Below are 27,298 nucleotides of genomic sequence, written 5' to 3'. Positions count from 1 at the left end.
GACAGACAAGAAAGGAAGGAGAATGTAGAGCATAAGTCTCTTATAGAAGTATTGCACATCTTTAGCCTTTTTTATCTTGTAGGATTTTTTTTTTTAAAGACTCCTAAAGAAGGGATAAAAACCAAAACAAATTGTACGACTATGTAGGACTAAACATCAAAAAGGCTTTTGCATTAAATGAGTTGCAGCTTAATGAATGAACAGTTAAACACAGAACACACAAGGAAGAAAAATTGTGTGATCTAGTAAATTAAAGCTAATGTAGAGAAAGTGACATAGAATGCTGTTTTAAAATATTTTATCGAGTAGTTAGAAATTTTTAGAAGCCAAGGACTATTATTTTCTGATTTTTCACAAAACACCTCACCAGTATGAATTCCTTACCTCTCTTTCTCTTTCATTCTTTGATAGTTGCATCTGCTTTAACATCTGAGATCGCTGCTCCATCACAAGTGTCTTCTCATACGTGAATGCAGAAATATCATTTTCAAACTGCAAAAGTGATTCATATTAAGAACATTAGTCAAACTGTACCAACATTTAGACAATGCCCCCCATTCACTCAGTCTGCATTCATTTATGGCATCAGAGTCATCCCAAGCCTGTATTCGACTAATCATTTTGGTCTTGAGCCTTTTGAGCCTTCCCCTTCAAAGGGTACTCTGCTGCTCTACCAACATTCATGCAATATCAGTTAAACAGAAGCTACCAGGGCTGAACTCTTCTGTGGTCTGCCCCAAACCAGACAGAACCATAAAGGGACAGAGGCCTTTGTCTGCACTGTTGGCTCCAGGGCACGTGCACCCTTGTGTCTTTAGAAGAGTCAAGAGTGATAAAATAATGATTTCACCAATAACAGCATTTATGAAAAAAATCCTGCTTATACCCCACCTAAATATTAAAAGCTAAAATACAGAGGTAACCAGCTATAGGAGTCATCTATGCTGTCAATGATGCTTAGTTTCTCTGTTCTTTGGAAGATTCTCAGGGATAAACACACTCCACATAAGCATCAACTGTGCTTCCTAAACTGACTCTATCTTAAAACCCAACCAAACCTGGACCTCTCTTGCGGCAGTCTGACCATTTTCTCTTTCACCTACGTATGTCTTAAAAAACCACAACACGTGCAAGTCACTTCTGGCAGTTTAAGTGATTCTTCAAACAATCTTTGCTTTATGCCCACTTAGCATGATAAATCTCAGAGGTCATGCGGCTCATAAGCTTTTTGCATTCTGGAAGGAACAAAACTCAGCTTCTTCATCATCCCACTTTGGAACAAGCACTAATAAGGTGCCTAATCTGCCTTTGGATATCATGCTGGTCAACTTGCGAGAGCCAGAAAGGAAGTTCTTCCTGTGCTACCAAAGGGGCCTGGATACCACCACCCCTCTTTTCAGCAGTTTAGGTTAGTTAGCAAAAAGCTGTAAAATTTACTTTGTCACAACATGGAATGTGACGCATGCAAATAAACTTTCACTAACAAGCATCTAGCTTCCAAATAAACCAGAACTGGAAAAAAAAAGAAATATCTTCTAAAGGGCAGGATTGGAAGTGAACATCATGTTTTTTTGATATAAGCTCATATCCCTTGTTCCCCCCCGTCATTCCTTCCATGTTGTCCAAAGACAGATGAGGTACCAAACCCATGGAGTTGGAAGTTGGCAGTATCTCTATTCCAGATACAATAAGTTATAAGTAAATGAAACACTCCTGGATGAATTATAACTAAAGAATTCACTAATGTATAACTTTTTAAACCTGTGACTAGTATACAGCATTACTGCCACTTGTCTTTCCTCTTTATTATTGCTAGAACAATTCAGATGGCAAATAATTCTACCTGAAAAAAGCAAAATCAAGTAAGAGATTCTAAACAGGAGAAATACTCTACAGTTTTATACTCCTAATGCTTGTTGTTTTATAAGACCCACTGGAGAATAGTGTTCACTCATTGTTTGTATGCAATCTTACAGGCTACTCCAAAGGATCCTTCTATGCTCTATACAACTCTCAAGCTGATGATGGATACCTATAAAAATGGTACTGTAGAACATCTCTTTTCAGTTTTTGCTTTATCTGGAACGGCAGAACCTGTGGCTGTTTTCCTGCTGTTCAGTGCCAAAGGGAGTGGCGATGTCAAGGTATGCAGCATAGTAAGAAAATAAAAGTCAAGCCTTTTCCTTCCTGATTTTTTTTTAAAGCAGTCAGGCCCCTGAAATGAAAGGTTACTTCATCTAATAATCCCTGTCATCCTGTATGAGGAGGGACTAGAAGTGAATGTCCCCCTCTCCAACTGCAGCTTGAGCATCCCTAAATTAAGGGAACTCTAAGACCACATGGGAATATCTCCAGGGACCAAGTCCTCACAGATAAAGACTAATACTCAAGTACTGCTCAAAACTACCAAAATCCTATTAAAACTACTACTACCATGAACACTAGGCACTGTGACACAGTTGGGAAAAAAATGTTGCTCTTAAAGGCATTTTGTTGGTGTGTATTTGGGAAGCTACATTTATCCTTCTGAAACTAGTAACATAAGTCCAAATATAAAATTGAAGAGACTGTAGCCTGATCCAGTTTCCCAAATTTAGTCTCAGTCAAAGCCTCAAAATGCAGTTACATACCATTTCAACAACTTCCACTTCAGCATTCAGTCGAAGGTGATACAAGAACATCTGTAGATCCTTCTTCATTTGAATGCTATTATCATCCATTTGAGCTACAGTAAATATGCGCATTTTACATTTCCTCCAAACCTATGAAAAGATTTAGCAACTTAACACAATTGCTGTTCACCATACATAACTATCAACATGAAAAGTACTTTGAATTATTAGTTCAAGTAAATGAAATCCCAGTCACTTTCTGTTGTCCTTGCCTTGTGCTGTCGAAGAAGAAAAGGCAGCAACATCAGCATGCCACCATCATGAACAATCCACCACACATCGATGTTTCCATCAGTGAAACGTTCTTGATTTGTTGGAAACAAGTCAATGTTTTTAGCAACCAACAGAGCTTGCTGAGCTGCTGTTGTTTCTCGTACAGTGTCTGCAACAGAAAACAAGACATTAGATAAAGAGCTTCATTTAGTGGTTTGATAAAAGACAGTAGTAAGAAGAGTTTAAAAACTCAAATCCTGACAGATTATGCCCTGGCGGAAAAAGGACATCTAGGGTTTAATGACTAATCTGCTTAGGAGAACAAGAAAAGTAAGAGTTGAACAGAAAGATGCTTTTTAAACAAACAGGAACAATAAAAGCAGATGACAATAAGATAAGTAGTAGAGGGGAGCTAGACACATGAAGGAAAATAGCGTGGCCTGCACAGATTATAAATAGAGGACTGCTCAGCAATTATGCAATCCTGGTATTTGGTGCAATGGGGAGAGAAGAGAATATTATGCACAGTAAACAGTTTTATTCTGCATCTAGAAAAAAGACAAGCAATATTTCAACTGTGTATAAAGGTAGATACAATACTAGAAGAGAACCTATTTAAAGTTAGGGATAAATCTGTTATTTCTAAACGTGTAAGTAGTTCATGCCTACAACACTTCTAAAATGGCCATGAGCTCACTAGTATTTGCAATAATCTCTGAATATTCAAAAGCTTTGAATGAAATTAATTGTTCCAAAGTTATCCATTCTTTCACTTGACTTTTGCTGGGAAATCTCAGTGATTACCTGCAACCCACTATCTTGGGAAAGAAATTGTGAGAAAACAGCTAAATATCATAATAAGCTACCAAAGAAATGATTTACACTCTTCAAAAGATTTGGGGGAGAGGGAAGGGAGGTGCAAGTGGGGACACAACATCACATCCTCACTAGAGACAGGCATCTTTCTAAAAGAAAAGTTTTAGTTTTAGAGTAACATAATCTTAGAGTCCAGCACAAGGGGAAGAGAGTTAAACTACAACTGGCATTACCAACTTCATATTGTTCAGCTTGTAATAGCTGCAGCTTTTTATAGAAAACCAAAATATTTGGAAGGAAAACTAACAAAACCAGATGGTAGCTTAATTTTGTTTCTGGAGGATGAGAGAATAGTTTAGATGAACTAAGGTGCCCCTAAACTAGATCAAAACTGCAGAACTAAAGTCCTAGAAAGGAGTAATGACCCATGTAGATGCCTTGACATGAAACACTCCAGATGTTAAAAGACCAGACAGGTTAGAAAGCCACAAAAGAATCCTGGGCTGAGAAAATCCATTCCATATGAAATCAGGCAAGTGACCCAGGAAGCAGAAAAAATAAAATAGTTGTTCTGCATCACATATCTAACACAGAAGATACACTAATTACATTTACATTGTCTTGCAATTGCACAAGAGAGCCATCATATACATACCAACAAAATTTTTCCAAGAGAAATAGTTTTCTGTCTGCTTCCACGACTGTGGCCATGCCATCAGGACTGTATTGTGCTTCATCCCCCCTAGGCCAGCCGACTGAATCAAATGGGATATTCCATCTCTGCAACTTGGAGAAACCACAATCTGGCAAAATCCTTTTGTTTTTTCTATTCCCATTAAAGCTTTAACATTCTGTTGGAAAGGAATATTACACATAGACAAATGCAGTCAACACTCGTGATAACTATTACAGAGAAAAGCAGCACTAAATACCAGCAAAGTATTAAATACAGTGTGTAACCAACAGCAAGCAAACACTAAATCCAGAGACATATATATATATATATATATATATATTTTAATCAGAGAGTCCACACAACCCACAAGAGTAGGTTTTTAATCACATTAGATATGCGGCCCTTTATTCCCAGAGAAGGATGAACATGATACAAATACGCTGACATTGACAAAGATAAATAAAGCAGCACTGCTTCAGGGGAGGCGCAGCCAAAGCTTTCCTAACTGATAAAGCACCACCTTGAGTAATGACAATATTTGCTGAAAATTGTCCTTCAATTTTCCTTCCCCTTCCAACTCCAAGAAGTGGGGCCAAGGACTTTTAAGACTTGAGGCAAAAGCTCCTAAACAATTTTTGATATTTATACTTTGTGTGTGTGTTTTATTAATTTAATACTTTCTTTTGAATTATGCTTTGGAGGGGTAATAGGAAACATTTCCTGTTTGATCGCATAGCTTCAAAATGTCTCTCCCTCTGACTTTCTTGATATATATATATATATACTTTTATATATATATATATATATATGTATTTAGAAACAATTTGTAACTTCAGTGCTTTCCCCCAACCTTGCTACCACACCAACCTCCCAGAGACTCATTGAAAAAGATGGTATTTTCAGACTCAAACTAACCTTCGCCTAGGGAAGAAAACAGTAAAACTAAGGGCACAGAATCACTCAATTTGTTCATCCAGTTCATAGCTACATCAAAAAGGAAGAGGACACTGAGGACTGAAACATAATCAACCCTGAAGCGCTTTTCCTGTTTCTGGAGGGGCAGCTCCTTTTGCCCGCGATCGGCGACAAGTTATTCGCAAACAGGCAGCCTGTTGCGACGGTCTCCTCTTACCAGCCCTGCCAACTCTTGCTCCCTTTTCATGGCCAGATTCAGAGCCACAAGGGCCCACGATGCGGCCACACCGCGCTGTGGGCCTTGCCAGTGACTGCCAAGGGAAGCCAGGTGACTCCCTGGCCTCGGCTCCAGCGCCCAACAGCGCCAGGGAGCTAAGGACAACTGCAAGGCCCCTCCACAGCCTGCAAGGGCAGCCTGGCTGGCTTTCTACCGGAGTCTCACCACCCTGGGAAGATGGAGAAAGGAGACCTTACAAGGAAAAACAAGTTTAATTCTCTATTAAAGAGTTACTCCTATACTGGAGTAAATAAATAATAATAATATATATAAAAAACACAAGTCATTTAACATAGAATAAAAAGGAAAACTTATTCTACATTGAAAGTCCAAGTTCCGAGTTCAAACCCCTTTCAGTGGGTTCCCGCAACCACACTGCTATGTAAACCAAGCAGAAAAGTCAAATTAACAGCAAAAAGATTAAATTCAGTTGTGTTTGTTATATAATGAGATGCCATCTCATGTTACATGAGCACTTAGGATTTTTTTCTAATTCATTCTACCATCTCTAGGTATATGGGGGCAAGTTGGAAGAAGAAAAATCAAGTTTGAGAACCTCAAGAATGTTTTTTAGTTAAGACAACAGACTAGGATTCAAGGAAAGACTGTTCCTAACCCCTGGCTCTAGCACACATTGCTACAGCAATACAGGAAACATTAATTTGTTCTCTGCATGTGTACTTAATGTCAAATATTTGTATTTGTTAAATTAACAAACTGCCTCAAAGAACATTTAATACAAAACAAGAAACTATCATTTAGCTTTTTGAAGACTAATATGATTGTGAGCACAGGGCCTTCAACACTGAGAAAGCGAGAAATATCAATATGTTTCATGCTACTGGAACATTTCATTAGACTCTTTGCTGTAGAACAGCAGTCTGTTTTATAGATGTAAATATAATCCTTGACTGTGTTGATAGTCAAAGTATGTGTCTTTTTCCATGCTTTACAGCAGTCTGGTCTATTTCAAAATATCAGGTATCCAGATTTAATATTTAAATATCAGTGAAAATAAAATTATTTCTAAGCTGTAAGTTTTTACATACCTCTTCAGCTTTCTGGGTTTCCACACATTTATCCAAGTAGATTCCCTGAAGAACAGATCCCACAATAGTCAGCCCTTTACCAGCCTTCAATTGAGAGGTGAAAGAAAGCAGTCGAGGATGCTTTACTAACTGTTCAGAATCCAGATTTAACAAGACCAAGACTTGAGGTCTGCAAAACACAAAACGGAAAACCCAACACACCTATATATCTACATATACTTGGATATTTGCTTACGTATGAAGTAGCAGGAAAACTGAAAAAAAATGAAACACATAATAACACACAAAACCTCTGCTTGACAGTTGAATGCTTGCCATTGAATCAAGTACTTAATCTGCAATAGAATCATAGAATCGTTAAGGTTGGCAGGGACCTCTAGAGGTCATCTAGTCCAACCCCCCTGCACACACAGAGTCACCTAGAGCACGTGGCACAGGACTGCGTCCAGAGAAGGAGATCATAGCAACAGTACTTGGTTATTACCTACTTCAATATACTGCCTATGCTTCTGCTGACACAGGCCAGCAGCCCTTGGCACTGTCAGAGCACACTGAGGGCTTGGTATCCATCAGGAATCACAGGTCTTTTTCACCAGAGTTGCTCCTCAGCCCCTAATATAGTGGATTAGTGTCTCCCAAGTACTGGCTTTTGCTTTTGTCCTTCTGTATTTTCCGAAGGACGGAAAGACTCGCTTGTCATTGCTGCTGTGAATACAGAAAGCTACAAATAATCAAACATTAAAGTTCTCCATTTTAGAAAACTGTCATCACCACCTGCATTTAAGTTAGAGTTTATTTGACCCTAGAAGTCTGACACAATCCTTTCAAAGTTGTTAACCAAACTTCAGCAACATTGAGGAAAAAAAAAAAATTGTAAAATTGCAACAACGCTCCCGCTGTGCCCAAGTCCCAGTGTTATTTTAATGGAAAAAACTCATGGAAGCTATTAACTCTTCTAGGAGACTCACATCCCGTTATAATGGTGTGAACTTGAACAACCTAGAATTCGTACCTCCAGTTCTTGGTGTGAGGAGGGCCATCCTCAACGCGAAGCAAAGCGTAGCGAGCTGCATTCAAAGACAGGCCTCGGATACCATCCCCCCATTCTTTTTCCGCTCTTGGGGAGTGTGAGAAAAGAGATTCCGTTGACACATCCAGTTATTTAAGCTAATCACATACACTTTCTTATGCAGGGGATAAAGAGTATCTATAATGAACACTTCGTGTGAATGCTTTGAAAAAAAACTCATCTTCCATTTAAGCCATAGATGAAGGCTAACTAATCTGAAAGTTTCAGTTCCTTTCGAGATATATTCATTTGGTACTTCTGCTCTATTTAACTCATGCTCCATGGTTTTCCTGTAGTCATGAAAGCTACTTAAATAAGTGAAACATGACTTTCTCTGGACCTGGCTGCTGTATCTTCCTACCTCACCACGATACCATTTCAACTTCATTACCTCTAACCCTCTTTCAGAATTCACACTAAACAAGCCAAACTGCATTCCAAAGTTAAAGAATAAGGTGGATATTAAAACAGTCACTGACAGATACAGTCATATTTAGTTGTCCAAAATTAAAACAAAATTTGAGATGTTATGAAGCCAGCATCTTTTAGAGTTTTACTTTTTTTTGTGCTTAGCCAAATCAGCTCCTAAGCTTGAAGTTCTGCTCGTCTTTTAAAGGGGAGATGTGATGGCCAAGCTCCAACATTCAGTGTGCCAAGTTATACGCACATCCGAATTCCTACATATATACACATATCCAGAATTGCATCATGTATTTAGACTTTCTCACTAAAACAGATAAGAGAATTTCCTTGTACTGAAACCAGCAATTGCAACTACATAAAAAAATATATCTAGAAAAGCACCTCATATGCAGATGATGAATCCACAGTGTGGAGTAGCTTGTAGCATAACATTTACAGTTTAAGCATGGAATTAGAACTGTGCTTAATTATTTATCTGAACAGCTTACCTAGCTTCCATCGCTTGCTCTTAGTTCATTTTTTTTTTTTTAAACTGTAGTAATTTTAGCATTGGGCATGGTATATACCATATTAATCAAAATCACCTCTAAATGTTCCTACTGATTAACTGACCATGCAGAGTCTCCTACTGCCTGGCATTTCTTCCTAGTGTGATTTGTATGTTATATGCATTTGACAATGGACACATACAAAGAGTATTTTGCAACTTAAAGATCATCTAATTTGCAGAAAAGAAAAAAAAAAAAGAATGTTCATTGGGTGCTCTAGATCATTCATTATGGCTCATGCTAAAAAAACAAAAGGCCATGCAAAAGTGGGGTTTTAGTGTCTGGCACAAGTTAAGTAAAGCTTTGCAATAGTTTCTTCCTAACAAAGGTGGAATGTTTCTGAAAAGCATTATAAAAAAAAAATTAAAAAAGACACAAATACACAAACCCTGTGTTCAGGTAAGATTTTCCAGCCTTACTGTTATTTTGATTAGTTCAGGCTTTTAGGGATTGTGGAACAGAACTTCTAGAGAAATCAGACCCCACAAGCATATAATCCTTAAGAACAGAGATCGGATCTTACCTTGTTTCAAACAATACTTATTTCTATTACTTCATTTATGTTATATAAAAATGCTTTTTGCTGAATATTAAAGATATTAAATATAAAAATATGTGGTCTTACCCTCTATATTCTATGTATTTGTAAATACATCCTGCGATCAGCATGGCAACCAAAGCATAGTACCAAGAGCAAATGAACATCAAGGCAAGACATAAACTCATCCCCAGGAATGAGAGAGTCCTAAAAGAAACCATTTTTTTCCATTTTTTAAATATGCATGCAAATATTCTATAAAGTCACTTTCTTATTTAAGACAACTCCCAGAAAGGCCTCTCCTACCTTTAAAAGATATTTTATAGCTAATCTGTAACTAAAAATACATTATTCCAATTTCAATATATGAAGAGCTGCATTCTGAACCCTTGCGCGAAATACAATTGAATTAGACATAAATTTACTGCTTTTCTGAGTTCTGAAACTCTACCAAGTGTCCTCCAAGTAGGAGGAGTTTCAAAACAGGTTTCTATCACTTACCATTCTTTACAATTAAAGCTTAAAATTTCTCAAATAATGCACAAGATTAAACTAGACTTATGAATTATGTTTTCAACTTAGAGGAAGACTTATGCAAAAATAAAATAACACACAAGTAGTAGGATAAGAAAAGAAAAATCTTTAAGAGACTTTTAGAAAAAGAACTGCAGTGTAATCAAAAACAGTAAGAAAAGCATTTCCAGATTAATGTTCACATGTTTGTTTTGCCTGCTCTGTCAGGAGGAGGAAGGCCAGCTCAGAACTGCACATTTCTGGGACAACGTATAGTTATGTACTAGCTCCCATCACAACTGGCCTTCACCATACTGAAAGAGCATAGGCAAACTCAACTTCTGTTTGACTTCTAACTTGCTTCTTCCTTATCATATAGGTGCTGAGACCAAATGTATCTGTTGTTCTTCAATGAAATGCTATATAATTATAGTCTGAGGTCCTCAGAATAATTACATATACACGCACACAATATACATATGTATACACACACTCACACATTTTAAACATTCAGTAAAACTAAATAACTCTCTTATTGAGATGGTTGAACTCAAGCCACTTCCCAAGTACCCACTTGTCTACTTCAATTACCAAAGACCAAATGCAACTCAGCTGAAAATAATTTTAGAAATTAGTATGTGACCACATAATTACATAAAGAGCTAACTGATGTACATTAGAAACTTTTCTATACAAGTTTTTTTTCTATACACCAAATCCTGAATACTCAAAAGAGTCAAATTCATGTTCATAAAAAATTTTTTACAAATTCTATATACAAAAAGACAAATATCAATATCTTTCAGCTTCATTCTCCCGTATTCAGAAGATCCCATGGCTTATGAGCAATATTAAATGTCACCCTGTAAGCCCCTTCCCAATCTCCTACATGCATTTCCCTCTTCTAAACTACTACCAATTCCATTCCAAACACATGGACATAAATGTTGCTGTTAAAGTATTCAGTACAGAAACCACCTTTTAACTTTTTCAAGTCAGAAAGGAGGTTTTGTTACTGCAACAAAATCAACTAGTCAAGGCTGCATAATCAGCTTTAACATTTCTGAATGAAAGAATCTGCCCTACCAATGGTAATACTTGAAACGAGGTCTCCAGTTGGGAGTCCGTAGGAGAGTCTGCACTGCACAAGCCAGATTTACAAACATATAGCACATAAGGAAAAACCTGTCAAGAGAAAAAAACACAAAATATTAGTTTTCGGATAGGAAATGAGCTAGACAGACTTTAAGTGCAGCCCATAAACAGAATGGAAATTTTCATACAATGTCCACATTAGCCAACAAAACACAAGATCTAGGTTAAATCAATGCTTCTAAAATATTAAACCATCTCAAAACAAGATACTAGAGCAACATCAATTCTCAAAATTTTCAGAGAAAACCTAACAATGATTATCACCAAATAACCTCGACATTTGCACCAAATAACCTCGACATTTGACACAAGACATTTATTTTCAGCCTAGTTCAAGCTAAATCTATTCAGACATTGCATACAATAGTGAAATACCCAACACACACACACACACGCACACACACACACCCACCCCTTGATAGACTGCTACACTGCAACAGCCCTTGCTTGTTTAGGTATCACACCAGTTTCTTTCCAGAAACTATGAAATAGTATCCAGGCACCACTTTTGAAAAAGCAAGCCCTATATCCTTTAAGTTTAACCCGTATTCTTGTTGGTGCCATGCAGGACTGAAGCTAGCTGAAGTAAAGGTTGCCCCAATCAAGAAACCTACAGGACTTGCAGACAGGCAATTTCCATTTCTTATCCATCAGTTTTTATAACACTTTTTTTCTCTCTCCGTACTTTACTCTAAATGAAATTGAAAAATGTCTGATAAGAGTTCTACTCTTTGAAAAGCGTAGAAATACTAGCATGGGAAAGCAATTTTCATATATAAAATTAGTTTAAAAAACAGAATTGATTAAAGTTGGCTGAATGTTAGATACTATACTTTTCCCTGCAGCATTAAAATGCCATTTAAGTGTTAATGACTTTTCTAAGACTAAGTTATAGACTTATAGTGTTAATATATTTCTATCATGCATGAACTTGTATTAAGCATTAATCCAAAGCAAAGCTTTTTCAGATTAGAAGGACAAAACCTAGCATGCATTATCTCAAAGAAAAAAAAATCTAATTAATATATTATTTGTCTTAAAGGAAGGTGAAACAGCACATCCATACTTACATTGAAAGAATTGGTGCTACACTGTCCAAAGAGGCTATCAGAATTCCTATCTCACAGATACCAGCAGTGAGGAGTAGAGCCCACGTTGGCTCTCCATTTGCTTTTCCATGACCAAATACCTAGTTCAAACAAATGGTAAAGTTAGGGAAAGCTGTTCAGTATGCAGTTGTGAAACCATCGTGCAGATTGTGAACTAGCTCTAACTGGAATCAAATATAGTCATTTATTAGAAGGGGGAGTAATGAATCTACACAAAGAATATAGATGAAGTTGGAGAACAAAATGCATTTCCAATATGAAAAATACTGGCTTAAATAAAAAGTTACTATACAACATTGAAGACATTCTGCAGTGGTTGTTCAAACAAAGTCTAAAGTCCACACGCACATGCTGAGTTTGAGAAACGTCTCTTAATTCTGTTCCCAAAATATGAACACCTGGACTTTGAGTAGCTACGAATATTTGAACTTGTTTTTGATAGGTTATCACTGGGCTGTGCAACTGTCTCTTCATAGTTTTGAGATAGACATTCAATGAACTCTAAACTTCATTGCAAAAGCAAAGAAACTTTAGAGGAGTCTGCAAGTTAAGAGTCATTACACTGTTGCATCTTTCTTCACCTCAGCTTACAAAATGAATTCATATTTGAATTGTAGCTCTGTGACACAAAAGGTTAAGTATTTTTGGAGTTCCATAACAAGATCAAAACAACACAGTTCAAACTGTCAACACAGCCTTGAGTCAAGAAGTTCAGCTGCCAGCTGTTTCCTAGCTTGTTCATTTCCACCTACAGAAGAATTTATGACTATCTTTATTTTCAGTTTTGAACCTCTAGCTCTGATATGTAAGAATAAAGACAATAAAATTGCAAAAACACAAGTTCAGGCTTTGTCCTGCAATAACTTGATCCATTTTGTACACATGAAAACAGAGCTCCAAGTCTTTCTTGCAGCTCTACAGGGAAAGCAGATATAATGTCTCATCTTTGTCAAAATGCAAAACACATCTGAAGTACTGAACAAACCCCAAACACCCACTTGAATAAACGGTACGATGCCATCCCGCGCAATGGCCTGCAAGAGGCGGGGCGCGCCCGTGAGGCTCTGGAGACCAGCACCGCATGTGGAGAAGAACGAGCCGATCACAATCACCCACGGAGAAGGCCAGGCCAGCGTACCAACCACTAGGTTTCCATTAACTGCTTCTCCAAACCTTAGGGAAGAGGAAAAAAAAATACCCATAAAAGCAGTAAGTACTAAAATAGCTTTAGCTTCTACTACAGTATCAACATCCACTTCTCTGCCCTTTTGGTAAACGGAACTATTCCCCAATAAACACCACATCACAGCACATGCTACAGTATTTTCCAGGAAACCAACTTCTCTTTATAAAGCTTTTAAGAAAACTTTTTATAAACTTCTGCCTCATAACTGCTGTCACGTATCTTGGCAGCCTTCACAGGATCATGGCACTAGCAAAAGACTTAAGTGCATATTCTACTGATCTTTGTGAATACGAGGAAGCAGGCTTCAAAGGTCCGCTGGACAAGCCTGTTGGAGGTAAACCCAGGGGAACAAAACAGGAGAGCTGCAAAAATAAAAAATTACCCTTTCCTTTTAAATACGGTGACACTTTGACAGAAGGAAACAGAGAAGCTGCTAGATATGGCCATTCCAGGCTATCCCCACATGTCTTCAACCATCATGTCCCCTGATATAATGGAGAAGAATGACTAATGGCCTCCAGGAGAAGTCAGGACACAGTGCTTTCATAATACAGCATTCTAGTGGGACTTTAGATCTGTTTTATGTTCACTTATAGCTATTCCAGGTAAAGTATGAAAAAGCTCTTTTTTAAAAAAGAAATCTTGTTCAAAAATCTTGTATGTGCCCAAAGCTTGGGTGCACAGCTATGTACTTTTCTCAGTAGATGGGGAGAGGAAAAATACAGCCTTTAACTTGGAGGACAGAGACATGCCATGCCTCTCTGATAGCACTTACACAGCTGGGCCCTCACTCTTGAGCGAAACTCCAGTGCCTTTTGTGCAATTAAAACATGCTGTAGAAACAGCTTGAAAGCTGAAAGTCTTCAAACAGTGAAAGACAAGATTTTTTTTCCCCCCCACACACAGCACATATTATGGCACTCCCTACCAAAAAAAAAAAAAAAAAAAAAGTGTGAAACAACACAAGGCCCATAAATTTTACTAGCATCCTGGATTTCAGGCAGGCAAAAACAGGCAGCAGTACAAGGGAGAAAATATGGATGCAACACAGCCTGCTCTAGAGATGGGTCGCCTGCTTGCAAGAAGTTCTTTTTCCAGGAAATCTCCAATCAGTTACTTCAAGAAATGCAAGTTTACATAGATTAACGCAGAGCTATTACATAATTCAAAATTCGCTTTCTGTGCTGTGTGTAGTACACTTACTACAAAGAAAAATGACTTGGAAGCTGTCGCTGATGCAGCCCCACCACCTGCAAGTAAGAGTGATCCCCTGTACCTTATTGCATTATCTTAGATTGGAATACAGGTTTTCACTGCTTAACAGTTTTGCTTCTGCTCTGCAAGACCCCTGCCAGGCCTACAGATTGCCCGGGAATCTTCTCCGGCAGCTCTCAGACTCCACATCCCACACTAATCCAAACTCTCACCTTGATCGGCAGGAAAGGGAACGCGACCATGGCAGGGAAGCAAAAGGGAAGCCTGCCCATGGATTGCCACAGCCCGGAGCAGCTCAGTTCACAGGGTCACCCAAGTCTGGAGACTCTATGCGTGTGTACCCCGTTATATTTTATGCTCACCTGTAACACTTCATGCTGTGTCTTATACACCTTTAGGCAATTACATGGGTGAAAGCTAAACCGTCAGGAAAATTGATATTTGCAAAACAACCACAGCTAGTCATAGATGCAATAGAAATAAGCCTGGCTGTTTCAGTAGTGAATTGTTTCAAAATGAGATGTTTGGCAGGAAGACTGGAACACAGTCACAGAGAAACATAACCCAGGAGCACACATTCTTGAGGTTGAAGACAACTTACTTGTCTCTTAGTATCACACCTTCTATACAGGCACCAAAGAGTACTATGCAGGAGAGATCTATTGCTGAGACTGAAGGAAGATTACACTATATACAAACAGAAATACACAAGTAAACATTTTATTATATAGAGTTTTCATATATACACTCACCCCCCTCAATAACCAAGTTCTTGTTTTAAAGCTTTTCTTTCTTCCTACTAAAGCTTTTTTGTTAGTTTTTGCTATGACAGTATTTATTCTACAATTCACTTCCAAAATATTGGAAGTCACCAGCTCATTCAGCTCATGCAGCAGAACATTATTTTCTTATAGAGATTAGCATTAGCTCCTTCTAGTCACTGAAAAGTTAACAGTTTCTACCGAGGTGGCCATTTGCTTTGGGATGATTGCTGGTTACACCAAGTGTCGTAAGGAAGCAGTCTGCTATCTGAAACACAGTATCAAAAAGCCACTGTGTCACTTAACTAAAACCATCAATTGTTATCTGAAATTTGAAGCATTAATTGAAATATTTGTGTATATATATATATATCTATATATATGATTTAATTTCAGTTTAAGTTCAATACTATACTCAGGCAACGCAAAAGACTTCTCAAAGAAATACCTACACTGATCTGTAGCAATATGCACAAGAGGCAGAAAAAAAAAAAGTTAAGTTAAAACATAAAGGATACAAATAAAAGATGTAGTTGCAATAGCCAAAATAGTTCCAGTAGGAATAGATTTCTGAGCATCCTTAAGATCTCCAGATCTGTTTGAACCTGCCATAATACCTTTAAAAAAAAAAAAAAAAGACCAAATTTATAATTAAGTTGCTTTTTGATGTGTAAGTCAGATTAAACACACAATTCTCACACAATTCAACATGCATTCCCAGGCTATAGAAGTATATTAAATTTCTGCATAAATCCTCATTTTATACTTTTATTCAATTAAGAATTTTGAGTTAATACACACACACACACTCCACTCACTGACAAAAATGATGCTACAGGAAAGCTTTTTTTCTCTAATTGAGAAATAGATAGATTACAGCAAAGTTTAAAAGTTCATGACATCTATGCCTCAAACTAACCAGGGGTCTAGCAACATTAGCCAGCATGCTCTAGTATACTCTTCCACAGAAGAGGCCATATGCCATGAGATGTGCGAGCAGTAAGCCGAATAATAAAAATAAAAGCAAAGAGAAAGGAGTACAAGAGAAAGGGTCAGAAGGTTGTTAGATTCAAGTAGGGGTGTGAGCCTACTTGAATCTAACAAGATAACAAAGGTATTTCCTAGCACACACCCCAGGAGGAGTGGAGAGATATCATTACAATGATTGACCAATTCCGCCAGCTCCTTCCAGTGTAAGAGGAACTCAGTCGAGCACCACATGATATATCAGTCTGGTAGGGCTTCATCAGGAGAAGTGAATAAAATAAATAAATAAATAAATCACAATACATAAAAATGGGGGAAGCTGAGATGAAGTGACACCTCCTCCTAATATCCTACTGGGAGATATTGTTGCAACTTTGCATCAGAATCCCTTCTCTTTACTCAAGATTATCATTATTTAAACTGGACTTCTGAAGAAAGTTTCCTCAGTTTGTGAGCAAGAATTCTGTGCGTCATTAATAAATGTTAACACACACCCACACAAAAATGTTTTCAGCTACAAACACATCCTCATTCATGAGGAAAAAAAAAAGTTGGATTTACCTGTCACGGATGGGAAATAAATCCCCACCAGCATTGTGAAGTAGGTCATGATGTCTGTAAAAACATATGGGAGTCCGAGAACTTTTGTGTCTTCTGTTCCAGCAACTGATGGCTGACCTTTTTTCTCAACTATTGAGCCCATTTCTGAATAGGCACTCCACAGGTTATCTACAAGGAAGAAAGTGAGAACCACTGTCATTTCCTCATTTCAGACTCCTAAATAGTGAGAATCAATCTGAGGATTTTTCTTGTATACAGATGTCGAAAGTCCAACATTTTCTTATGAAAGCAGAAACACAACAGCCATCACCACCAATTGTAACTGATGGGTATTCCCACTGCATGCCACTAGAGATGCACTAGTGTCTTGGATGTGTCATATGAGACTCTTCCATTAATTAAAAATATTTAGTTATACAATTCAATTCTATTTATACAACACCCACTTATAACTGCCCAAATTACAGGCATATAATTATATGATCTCTACTGTTGTGCAAGCCAAAAAAGTGGTGGTCCAAATACAACACACTACGGATGCTGGTCTGATCAAGATGCATAGGTCAAAGAACTAGCAGCTTTTTTGGAAGTTGACACATGTTATTTGTATCCTTTAGCATAGTGAAAACATCCAAAGCTAATTCTACTATTTTAAAGTCAAACAAGTTTTCTTATTACGTGCTTGGAAACCAAAGTCCAAAAGTCCAAGATCAGTTTGCCACTGCTGATCAAAAAAGAGCTCTAGGGACTTGGCGTGAGGACTCAGAGTTCCTTGTTTCTGATGCACAGAAGTGATACTGGCCAGACCACTTGGTTCCACATCTTTAGTTGTGGTTGTGTGAATAAAATGAGTTTAGAGGTTGTGTGTGTTTTTTTTTTTTTTTTAAATAGAAAATCCTCTTCCCCTTTCAATATACATCACCAAGCTTTGCTACCCTGGTTTCCTAATTTTCACTTGGTTTCACTCATTTTCTAGAGGCAATGATCCAAGTGGAATGGGAAGCAAGGCTGAGGGAACAGGACTCATTTTCTACAAGAGCCCAGAACGCTGTTAGGATCATAGGTTTCCCCTCCAGGTTCATTCATGGGTTGCTGAGGCTCCTCTAGTATTTTAGGACAAAGCAACTGTGCATCTCTGTTACTGAAGCACAATAGCATGCTGACACGAAGCAGAAGTGTTGCAGAAAGACATTTCTAGAACAGTTTTCTTATTGTTAGGGCTGCATTAATGAGAGATGTGTTAAAGCGTTCAGTAAATGGTGCGAGTACTCCAAAGCACCCAGGTAGGATATCTGAATACTCACAGCCACAGACAAGGCTTAAAAAAAAAAGTTAAGCACAGAGTCAGTAGCATCGAAGTCCTCACACACGAGGCTGAAGCTCAGTCCTCAGTGCAGCATAATCCTCCTTGAGGAACCTTTTGACAGGCGAGTTCAAACCCACATTAGAGGTGCTCACATGCGGCAAGCAGGACAGTACTCACTCAAGAATACCCTGAGACCCGAGCAAGTACTTAAGAGTTTACCTCAGGCTGCTGTGCTACACAGGGACTGAAACGCAACAAATGTTCAACTTTTTACAGGAGTTCCAGAGAAATAAGGAAACTAAATGGCTCACAAGTACCATCTGCACGTGGCCAACTTATAACAATAGCACTGAATAGAAGGTTGGGTATTACTGCATAACAAACATTGGTATCAGCTCCAAATTCAGGCAAAACTGGCATCTATTTACACAGCAAGAAGTTCTGAGAAACTGGGGAAGTCTTACATTGCTTCTACAAAAGAAAGTAGTTGTCAAAAGCAATCAATTATTTCAGGGAAACAAATGAAGGAGATTGCTTAGTTTATTCCACCCTAATTTCCAATGCTTTTGGCAGCTTCCTTGGGTAAAGAAACTTGAGTAGCTGTGGGGTGCATGATGAGATAAATGTACATTTAGTTTTACAGTACAGCAGATACCACCAGTAAGCTTCTGCAAAAGCAGTCACAAAGCAGCCTGCAAAAAGCAAGTGGCAAGACAAAAAGCTTGCTGGTATTACACACTTTAAGGTTGTAGAAGCAACCTTGAAGGATCAGCTGCAGAAAAGGAGAAAAAAATACAGTACACATGGCTCAAGAACGAGCAAAAATAAAATAAAATAAAATTCGCGGTAGATAAGACTTACCAATGAGAACTCCACTCGTTACTCCTGGAATCCCTTGAATTTCTGTCACGTTGTTGAGAACAAAGTAGTCATCACATGTGGCATTGAGCAATGAGCTATCACAGAAGAGACGCCACAGCCTCGTAGTCTTTGTTTCATTATTGCTTTCAATAAACTTGGCACAGACATCAAAGTTGTTTTTTGACAGGGTACGGTTCCCAAGAAGACAGATACTACAAGACAAAACCATACAAAAGTGAAGCCTTCAACAGAACATTGCACATCAGGCCTTTCTTTGCTCCAGAAGTTGTGGGCTATACAACATTTACAGCATGGAATTTCTTATATATTATTGTACATAATAGCAGTAATGTTTAAAACATTTCTGCTTTGTTCAGAGTATTGACAGTATGATTCATTCCTCAAAGACATGATCAATTCAAGCAGGTTGGCCACTAAAATAATGAAGACCACAATACATGCATTTTCACAAGTCTAGGCATGACACACCAAACAAGTGGCGCTGAATAACGAGAACATTTTAAGGTAACAAGAGTCTAAATAAATAAGTCCAAAAATAACGTTAAGTAAATGCATTAAGTAAGCATCATAACCTTTTCCAGGAAAATAAACATTTTAGAAGGTCTTCAGAAGTATTAAAAACCCAGAAGAGAAGAAATAAATCCACACACACACCCCCCTCGTATTCCACATATTCATAGCATGAAGCAATTAATCACCTAGATGGGAAAAAAAAAAAAAAAAAAAAAAAAAAAAAAAAAAACTAGAAAACTCTGAATGCTTTGCAAAAAGAAAATGCTGGATAGCAAAGAGGACAAGCAACCTGGAAACCATATTTCTTTGCCAAAGTCTTCACCACAAGAGGTGTTTCCAAGAGCTATCTACTCCAGACTGGCTTGATAACAAAATGCTAGAGCACTTAAAGATGAAAAAGGCACCAATAAAATATCCACTTTAGGCAATACACACATACTAAGCACCTAAGTTGTGAGGGAGCTCTGTTAGGAAGGTTGTGGCAAGCAACATCACAGCACTTATCACTGTGAATCTCTAAACCAGGCAGAACATGGACCTAGCACAACATCCTGTTTCTGAGAGCCATCAACCACAAAACTGTATGGGCACAGGGGAAACAAAGAAATATTTCTTCTGAACACTAAACTGCTGAGCATTTGGGACTCAGGAACTTCCTCATCCAAAAACAGCATCTTTATTCAACAGATTTTATCATCTCCATGAAGTTGCTGGCACTTTCTGATCTGTCAAACCTCAGGCAACTAAAACATCCTTCGGTAAGAAGCTCCACAGCTTAACTACTTATTCTACAAAGAATAATCTGCTTTTGTGCTGGTGCTGCCACTTTCTACTTCTGTCTCCAGGAAAACACCAGGAGTTGAGGAGTTGTTCCCCAGCTACATTTTCCAAAACAGCCACTCTGTAGATCCCAGCTGTGCCAGCCACCTTTCCCAGATGGGGGAGCCCCTGCCTGAGTTATTTTTCATAGTGAAGTGCATTACCTCAGATCATCCCTAACACCCACTTCCTGTTCTTTAAGCGCGAATGAAATAACCATCACTAATCTTAACCAAAGACTGTTTTCCAGATTGTCACAGGTCTTATGAACAGTTAGATGGAGATTCAAAGCAGTATTTCAGAAGAACAAAAAAGGATGCAAGTGCCCAGTAACTTGTAAAGCCTGTAATGTGAATAACAGGAAGCCTATCACTGAAGCCATTATTTCTATATTTCAAAATTAAGCTTAAAATATACTTATAGTTTTTTTCTTCTTCTGTTTTTTTTTTTTTAATACCTCTTTAAATACTATACATTATTTCACTTACGGAAAATCAGGCGGGTCAAAAGCAGTCTTAATAACTCCTGCATATATGGCAATGATGGAGAGAATGACACAGGCAAGGAAGACCAGGGCAAGTTTGTTGACATACTTGACTCCTACAAAGACCACGATGGCCATCAGAATGATGATGCACGTTCCATAAACTCTCATGTTGTTCAGCATAGCCGCAGGTTCATCACTGACCTCTTCAGCTTTAAATATAGCAGCACTGGGCGAGATGTACTTCTGCAAGAGAGAAAGCAATCTGAAAGCTATCATAAGGGTAAGAATGAGCACTATGCAGAGAACCAAGCTCCCACGAACTTTAAAATCGTAGCTTCTATTACAGCATCAGCAGCTTTACTCTTTCAAATAAAGATTCACCAAATAAAGATTATCCAAACATGGATATCTTCACAGAGAAGAAAGAGCATTTTATTTGTTTCTGCAAATAGCCTCATACAGCTCCTGCACCACAAAACAGAGTTACTTCCAAGATTTTTTTGCTGTTAGAGAGCTATTACACCATGGATTCTTTTAAAGTAGCCATGAAGCTTTAATGGTATATCCTTTCTGTTATCTACCTCCCTATAGCCCTGTAATAAAGATTAGTTTGAAAACTATTCGATATTCAAAGTGACCTTCTCAGCAAAAAAATAAAGAATAAAAGAAGAAAATAAAGAATAAAGCAGAATAAAAGTGACTGAGACAGAGGAGGTAAAGGAATGAGAATGGGCCCCCTGAGAAACTGTATCTTGGGAGATGATATATACACACATAAATACATAAATATATATGCACACATATGTGTATGGGAAAGTCTGCATGAGCACCACCTGCACAGAGCCTCAGATCAGGAGAGTGAGTGAAGCTCACAAGTTTTTAAAAGCTGTTGCTTAAGATCATTATGGTCAATATGATTTGACATTTTATGCAAGAAAAAAAAAATAAAGCTCAACAGAAACCTTTATATCCTTATACTATATCAACCACCTAATGAGTTTTTAGGGATTATCCCTCCTTCCAACATAACTGCCCTTAAGAATTAGTACACCAACAATAGCTTTAGTTATTTCTAATTCTCCATGAAAACTGCAGCAACTCCAAGTGGTTTTCCATATCATGGGTTCAGACTCTAAAGAGGAGTTTGAAGCTACTGCGGTGTGGCATTAAAGCACCATTCTGTGAAATGGCTGTGCTGAACGTCTTGCAAAGAGTATCAGCTCACTCAGAGCACATACATCCCCTAAGTCATTTGAAGCATTTACTCATTAACAGCCCCATTAAGCAATCATGAGTAATTTCAGAGAAACATAAGCAGCACTAGGTTTTCAATACTATGTGCCCTTTGGTATAGTTAAATTCAAGTAATGTATCATAAATTTATCAGCACTTAAGACAATTAATAGTGGGTTTACCTTAATTTGACAGAGATTAGTCCTCTAACCTAAGCAATTGTACTATTACAGCTTTAGATCATGACAAGGGTCTGTTCTGATATCTTCTATACAAGATGAGGCCTGGGATTTAGGAGAAGGAGGGGCTCTGAGTACATTAGTTGAACCCAGCACACATTTAGTAGTGATGCACAGCCCACCACGGCTGGCAGTTACGAGAAATATCTCCTCTGACATCTTCACAGGACCCTGAAATTTCAGAATCAGCCTGAAAAGATGACAGCGGGATGGATTCCTAATTCCTGGCTCACAGGGAGATCACGAAGGGCACATCTCCCTACTCAGTACTGGGCAGCAACTTCTCCCGCTGCAGATGACAGTGCCAAGCACAGCAGAAGCTGAGTTCTGTATGGTTTTCTGGGAAGCCTAATCTGATACCAAGTCCACAGATTCTCCTCGGAAGGAAACAGAGGTGTCTTTCCAGACCTTAGGCAAGCTTGACATAAAAGGACTTCGGCATGGATACCCAGTGTAAGCACCTGTCCAAGGAAAGTGTAAAGCTCTCTAGATGCGTTCGCTGCTTATTATGGTATGGTTGCCATCCGAACAGGTTTTATATCCCATAGTTCTGACAATATCCCATAACTATGACAATGAAATCGAAAATTAACTCCAGGAACAGAAGGAATCATGCCTAGAGGCCCAGAGCTTGGGACAAAAGATACAAAATATATTTTGAGAAGCTACGACAAAGACAAAAATAGAGATGTTAAGAGACAAAGAATGGGTAATGGCAAGAAGTCTGTATCCTCCTTAAGCCTCATGAGAGAGCAAGGGAAATGGAAAAAGGAAACAAAATCTCTTGTACTAAACAAAAGAAAAGCATTAAAAACAACACCAACACCACACTTCAGAAGTGAATGGAACCTCCAAAGAAAGAAGGGAAAGGGACTCTTAAGAAGTCAACTTAAACCTTTCAATGATAAGTCTAAGCTGACTTAAAAGAAACATCAGCCATCTTTACATTGTGCATTTGGGAAAGGAGAGGGAGAATCAACAAAAAAGCAGCAGCATCCATAGATGCTGCTTTCACAAGACTTCACACCATCTTACGAGAACATGTGCAGATAGACATTTAAGGAAGAAACTGACTACCTTCCATTTGTAAAATAAACTACTTTTTACAGAATACCCAAATTTCTATCACTAAATCCAAAAGAAATTCTCTGAGGGCCTGAGAGTGCACTGTCACCACAGATTTTAACGCTGTAATCTAACGTGACATTTCATTAGGGGTTCACTATAGCCTGTGCTGTGCTTTCTCATTTTTATACAAGAGCTGATTTTCCAAGTGCTATAAAAATCACAGAATTAAATCTGAACGTGTCTCCAATCACAAAAGGTTGATCTGAGTAATAGTGGTGTTATCTGGAGAAAAGTATTTTCTGTTTACTTCTCATCTCCAATTTATTCTGAATGGTAGGAAAAAGGGGGAAAAAAACCTACAGAAAAGAAACTTAGGATATATAAGGAACATCCTCCTTGAACACTGGAAATCCAGAAAGCAAACAGTTTACAGCTGCACTCATGTTTGCTGGCTTACAGCAGTATTGTTAGTACTCTTTGGCCGTTGTGTTTTCCCCACACACAGACTACATATTGTAGCCTAGTCCTAGCAACACAGAAAGAGCAAGGGACTGCTTCCTTCCTCCTCCTAGCTCCAAAACTCCAAACTCAAACACAACTTATTAGAATTAGTTTAGTTTTCTTACAACCACATAGGTGCACCACAGACAAGGCAGTCTGTGGGACTTAGTATACTCAAAAAAACACAGTCACAACCATTGCATTTGGAACAAGTAGTGAAGAAGATCAGTTAAAATAAAGACCCAACAGAATTCAGTAAGTAGAACAAAGTAATATCAAGCTGGCCATCAATTTGTCTTTATATTGAAGAACACAAATTTAGTGAACTTTTTCAAGTAATCCAAAATGAATAAAAACATTGACATACTCTAAATATAGCAACAAAGCATAAAAAAAAAATCTAGAACACTTCATGCATTGTAGGCCACGTGCATTGCTCTGTATTTGTGCTGTCTTGGAAAGCTACGTTCAGTTTTGAAGAGAAAACAGTACTTACAATAGAATTTCAATGGTGCCGAGAATGTACATTGCACCTGCAAACGTTGTACCCAAGTAGAAACAAAGTCCACTGCTCCACCAAACTCTGGTCCTAAAGATCTTGAAATCATGTAGTAAGAGCCTCCAGCTGCAAATTTAACCAACCCCCAAGGAAGAGAAAAACAAACCAACAAAATTAGTCTCCAGGTGTTCAGAATAATGGCAGTGATGCTGAACAAAGACTCGAGACATTCAGTTAACCTGGTCACACAGCTGAGATAACCCTTTGCTGAAAACCCTCATGCTGAGGTTCCTACCAGGCCAGCATTTGGGCTCTACAGCAGTGAGGCAGTTTGAAATGTGCAATCTAAGTGTCTCTCCCCAGGGGCATTTCAAGGAAAAGAGTGTTTTCAAAACAAACATCACTTGCTTCCTAAACACCCATAACATTCCTTGCATCCATCACAAATAAAATCGGTAAAGCAACAGGGTTGCTTAGCTTATTTGCCCAACACAAAGTTAATATAATAAACAATGAGAATAAAACAAGCAAAATTAAAACATACTTATCATACCATCAGGAATCATCTCTTAATATAAGCTAAATACTAAATTGGCAAATATTAAAGAGTAGACTTTCACAGTGTTTTTCCCAGATTATGCAATTAATTCTACGTATACCAAAGCAGAGGACAACTTCCAGTCCCATGAGATAGTTTCCCCCTCTAACTGCTATCCAAATTCTAATTCAAGAGGCAGAAAGAAGAGGCATTTGTGAAATACTTCAAAAGACATGAAAGATGCCTAAAATCTGTGATGTTTTCCAGAGGTAAGAAAAAGATAGTTAGGGCACAGTCAGACACAACTTATGCTTAACTGGAAAAAAAAAAAAAAAAAAAAACACAGGAAAAAGCATTTGAACAGCAGCATATTAATTTTAGAACACTCAGCAAAATGAGTGCAAAGTGCTTCTTTGTCCTCAAACTGTTAACAACAACAACAACAAAGCCATGAGAGTTTCCAAAGAAACTGGGAGATAAATCTCTTTTCAATGGGCTGGATTATACCCAATAAGAGGTGAAGGGGAGGCTTCTAACAAGAAACCTTGGAAAGTATCTGAAAGAAGATCTCTGACAGAGTATACACCGCCCTAACAACAAGTTTTTGATGCTCACTCAAAAACTTAGACAAAAAATACCAACAAAAAGCCATCCTATTATTAACAGAGACCTGAAGATGACAGATGATGTCCAGCAAGTCTGAACACGATGAGAAGTTTCACTGCAAGCCTGGGAGCCAGTGCTGATGGGCAGTAGTGAGGGCACGATGCCAAAACAAACAAAATCCCAGCAAGAACAGTTGGGACCACAGTAGTTCTTTGGTACACACAAGCCTCAAAAGCAGCATGAGAAAAATCAAACTAATTTATAAAAGAAAACAAACAAAAAACCCAAGGCAACACACACAGATTCCTAGTTAACAGTTTTAAAGCATTTCCATCTGTGATCAGTCTTTTTAAAGACTTAAAAAAAAAAATCAAGGTTACTTGTCATACAGAATCTAAATATGCTATTCTGAAACATTTCACTACTGAAGCGAGGTCACTTAGCCCATGTCATTAATCGACAGTCCATGCTTTAACCAAAAAAGCAATTTATAGATGAATGCTCAATAAAACCAGAAGGAACTAGATGATGGCTATCTAGTCAAGCCTCCTGGTCTACACAAGGCTTAAAGCTTTCCCAAATGAAGCAGGTTTTTCCAGATAATCTCTTGCAAAAGGAAAGGACGAGAAAGGAAGTTGAATGTTGATGTCATTTACCAAAGACTCCTTCCCCCTATCCCACCTTTCACGCTTCATTAAAGTCAGTGATATAACAGATGCATCTGTAACATAAAATGTATTAGACACCCAGGACATGTGCATTACTACCATTGATTTTCACTTCTTAAGTTTACAAAGCAACAGAATGACTGATAGAATTCAGTAAAAATTAACTCTGCAGGAAAAAATTAATTCCATAGTGATAATAAGAGACCAGAGTGGAAAAACCAGAGGGGCAGAGTTCTCCACTAAACCAACAGTTCAGAGACCCTTAACCTGTTTAGCCTGCCAACACACAGGCAGAGAGGGGATAAAACTGAACTGATCTGCATGAACACAGTGCACAAGGGGCAAGCAATAAAGAGTGAGAAAATAAAGAAGTTAAAGGTAAATCATCCAAAAGGTATTAATAACATGTAGGCATGAACCAATCTGTAACAATCTTTACTTTCCAGCCATAAGCTGTTCATGATCAAATAACAACCTTCTAAAATAACTTTCCAATGAGGTGATGGAGATAAAATGTGATTTGCCTCCCTAACATGCATTCTTTTTCTTTTCTGGGCATGAAACCTTTGCTGCTTTCATTACAGGCTCTTTTAAATCCAGTATGCCTTTTCTCATCCACTGATATATGTTCATTTGGTCCTGACTTTTTATGTTGTTGTTGTTATCTCCCATTTTGATTTTTTTTTTTTAATAATCTTGTACTCAGCTGGGAATCTCTATAAATGAATATGAATTTATTTAATGTGTCTTTTGAAAACTTTGATAGGTAAATTGCTCACAGTTTATAGCACCATCTGAGCTCTGGTATTTTTGATTAAGATATTAAAAAAAAAAGGAAGAGACTGGAAGAGCTACAAGACCTAACTCGCATCCAAAAAGTCAGCTTTATAATTGAAACAAAACAACTATTTAGTTTATGCTGAAGAAGAAGTCAAGGAGATGAACAATATCTAGAGTGCTAATACGGAAAAGTTTTCTGCCAGCAGGCTGCTTGTTGTTCTTGTAGAAAACAATGGAACTGCTTCCATTGTTCAAAAATGGCAGCTCAGCAAAGTCTGGCAATAAAGGTCCTATTTGTAAATTTGGAAAGAAATCTACTTTGCATTAAGACAAATCTCCATTTGTTCAAATGGAAACATGCGACTGATGACAAAAATATGTTCTGTGGCCTGTATTTCCCTAAAGGTCCATTTGGAAGATTACAACTCGCCTTAGAAAAATCCATTCTAAAAAGAGATCAAAACATTTAGTACTTT

General features: G+C 37.9%; 1 protein-coding gene across 1 annotated transcript in view; it reads right to left on the bottom strand.

Annotated features, from left to right (window-relative positions):
* SLC12A7 (solute carrier family 12 member 7) overlaps nt 1–27,298 on the bottom strand; it is a 58,327-nt gene that overhangs the window by 9,110 nt on the left and 21,919 nt on the right. Inside the window, 17 exon segments of the mRNA XM_088525967.1 lie at nt 385–492; nt 2,631–2,762; nt 2,885–3,054; nt 4,357–4,552; nt 6,619–6,787; nt 7,631–7,735; nt 9,284–9,403; nt 10,796–10,894; nt 11,935–12,053; nt 12,972–13,146; nt 14,976–15,033; nt 15,654–15,752; nt 16,684–16,851; nt 18,851–19,062; nt 20,692–20,930; nt 24,224–24,300; nt 24,303–24,356. Coding sequence (XP_088382093.1) covers nt 385–492; nt 2,631–2,762; nt 2,885–3,054; nt 4,357–4,552; nt 6,619–6,787; nt 7,631–7,735; nt 9,284–9,403; nt 10,796–10,894; nt 11,935–12,053; nt 12,972–13,146; nt 14,976–15,033; nt 15,654–15,752; nt 16,684–16,851; nt 18,851–19,062; nt 20,692–20,930; nt 24,224–24,300; nt 24,303–24,356 — 2,300 coding nt within the window.

The sequence above is a fragment of the Tinamus guttatus genome, unplaced genomic scaffold (assembly GCF_059628265.1).
Source record: "Tinamus guttatus ecotype Peru unplaced genomic scaffold, ASM5962826v1 Tinamus_guttatus_pri_ptg000025l, whole genome shotgun sequence".
Lineage (NCBI taxonomy): Eukaryota > Metazoa > Chordata > Aves > Tinamiformes > Tinamidae > Tinamus > Tinamus guttatus.
The sequence above is the reverse complement of the archived record's forward strand: the minus strand, read 5'-3'. Positions and strand labels throughout refer to the sequence as shown.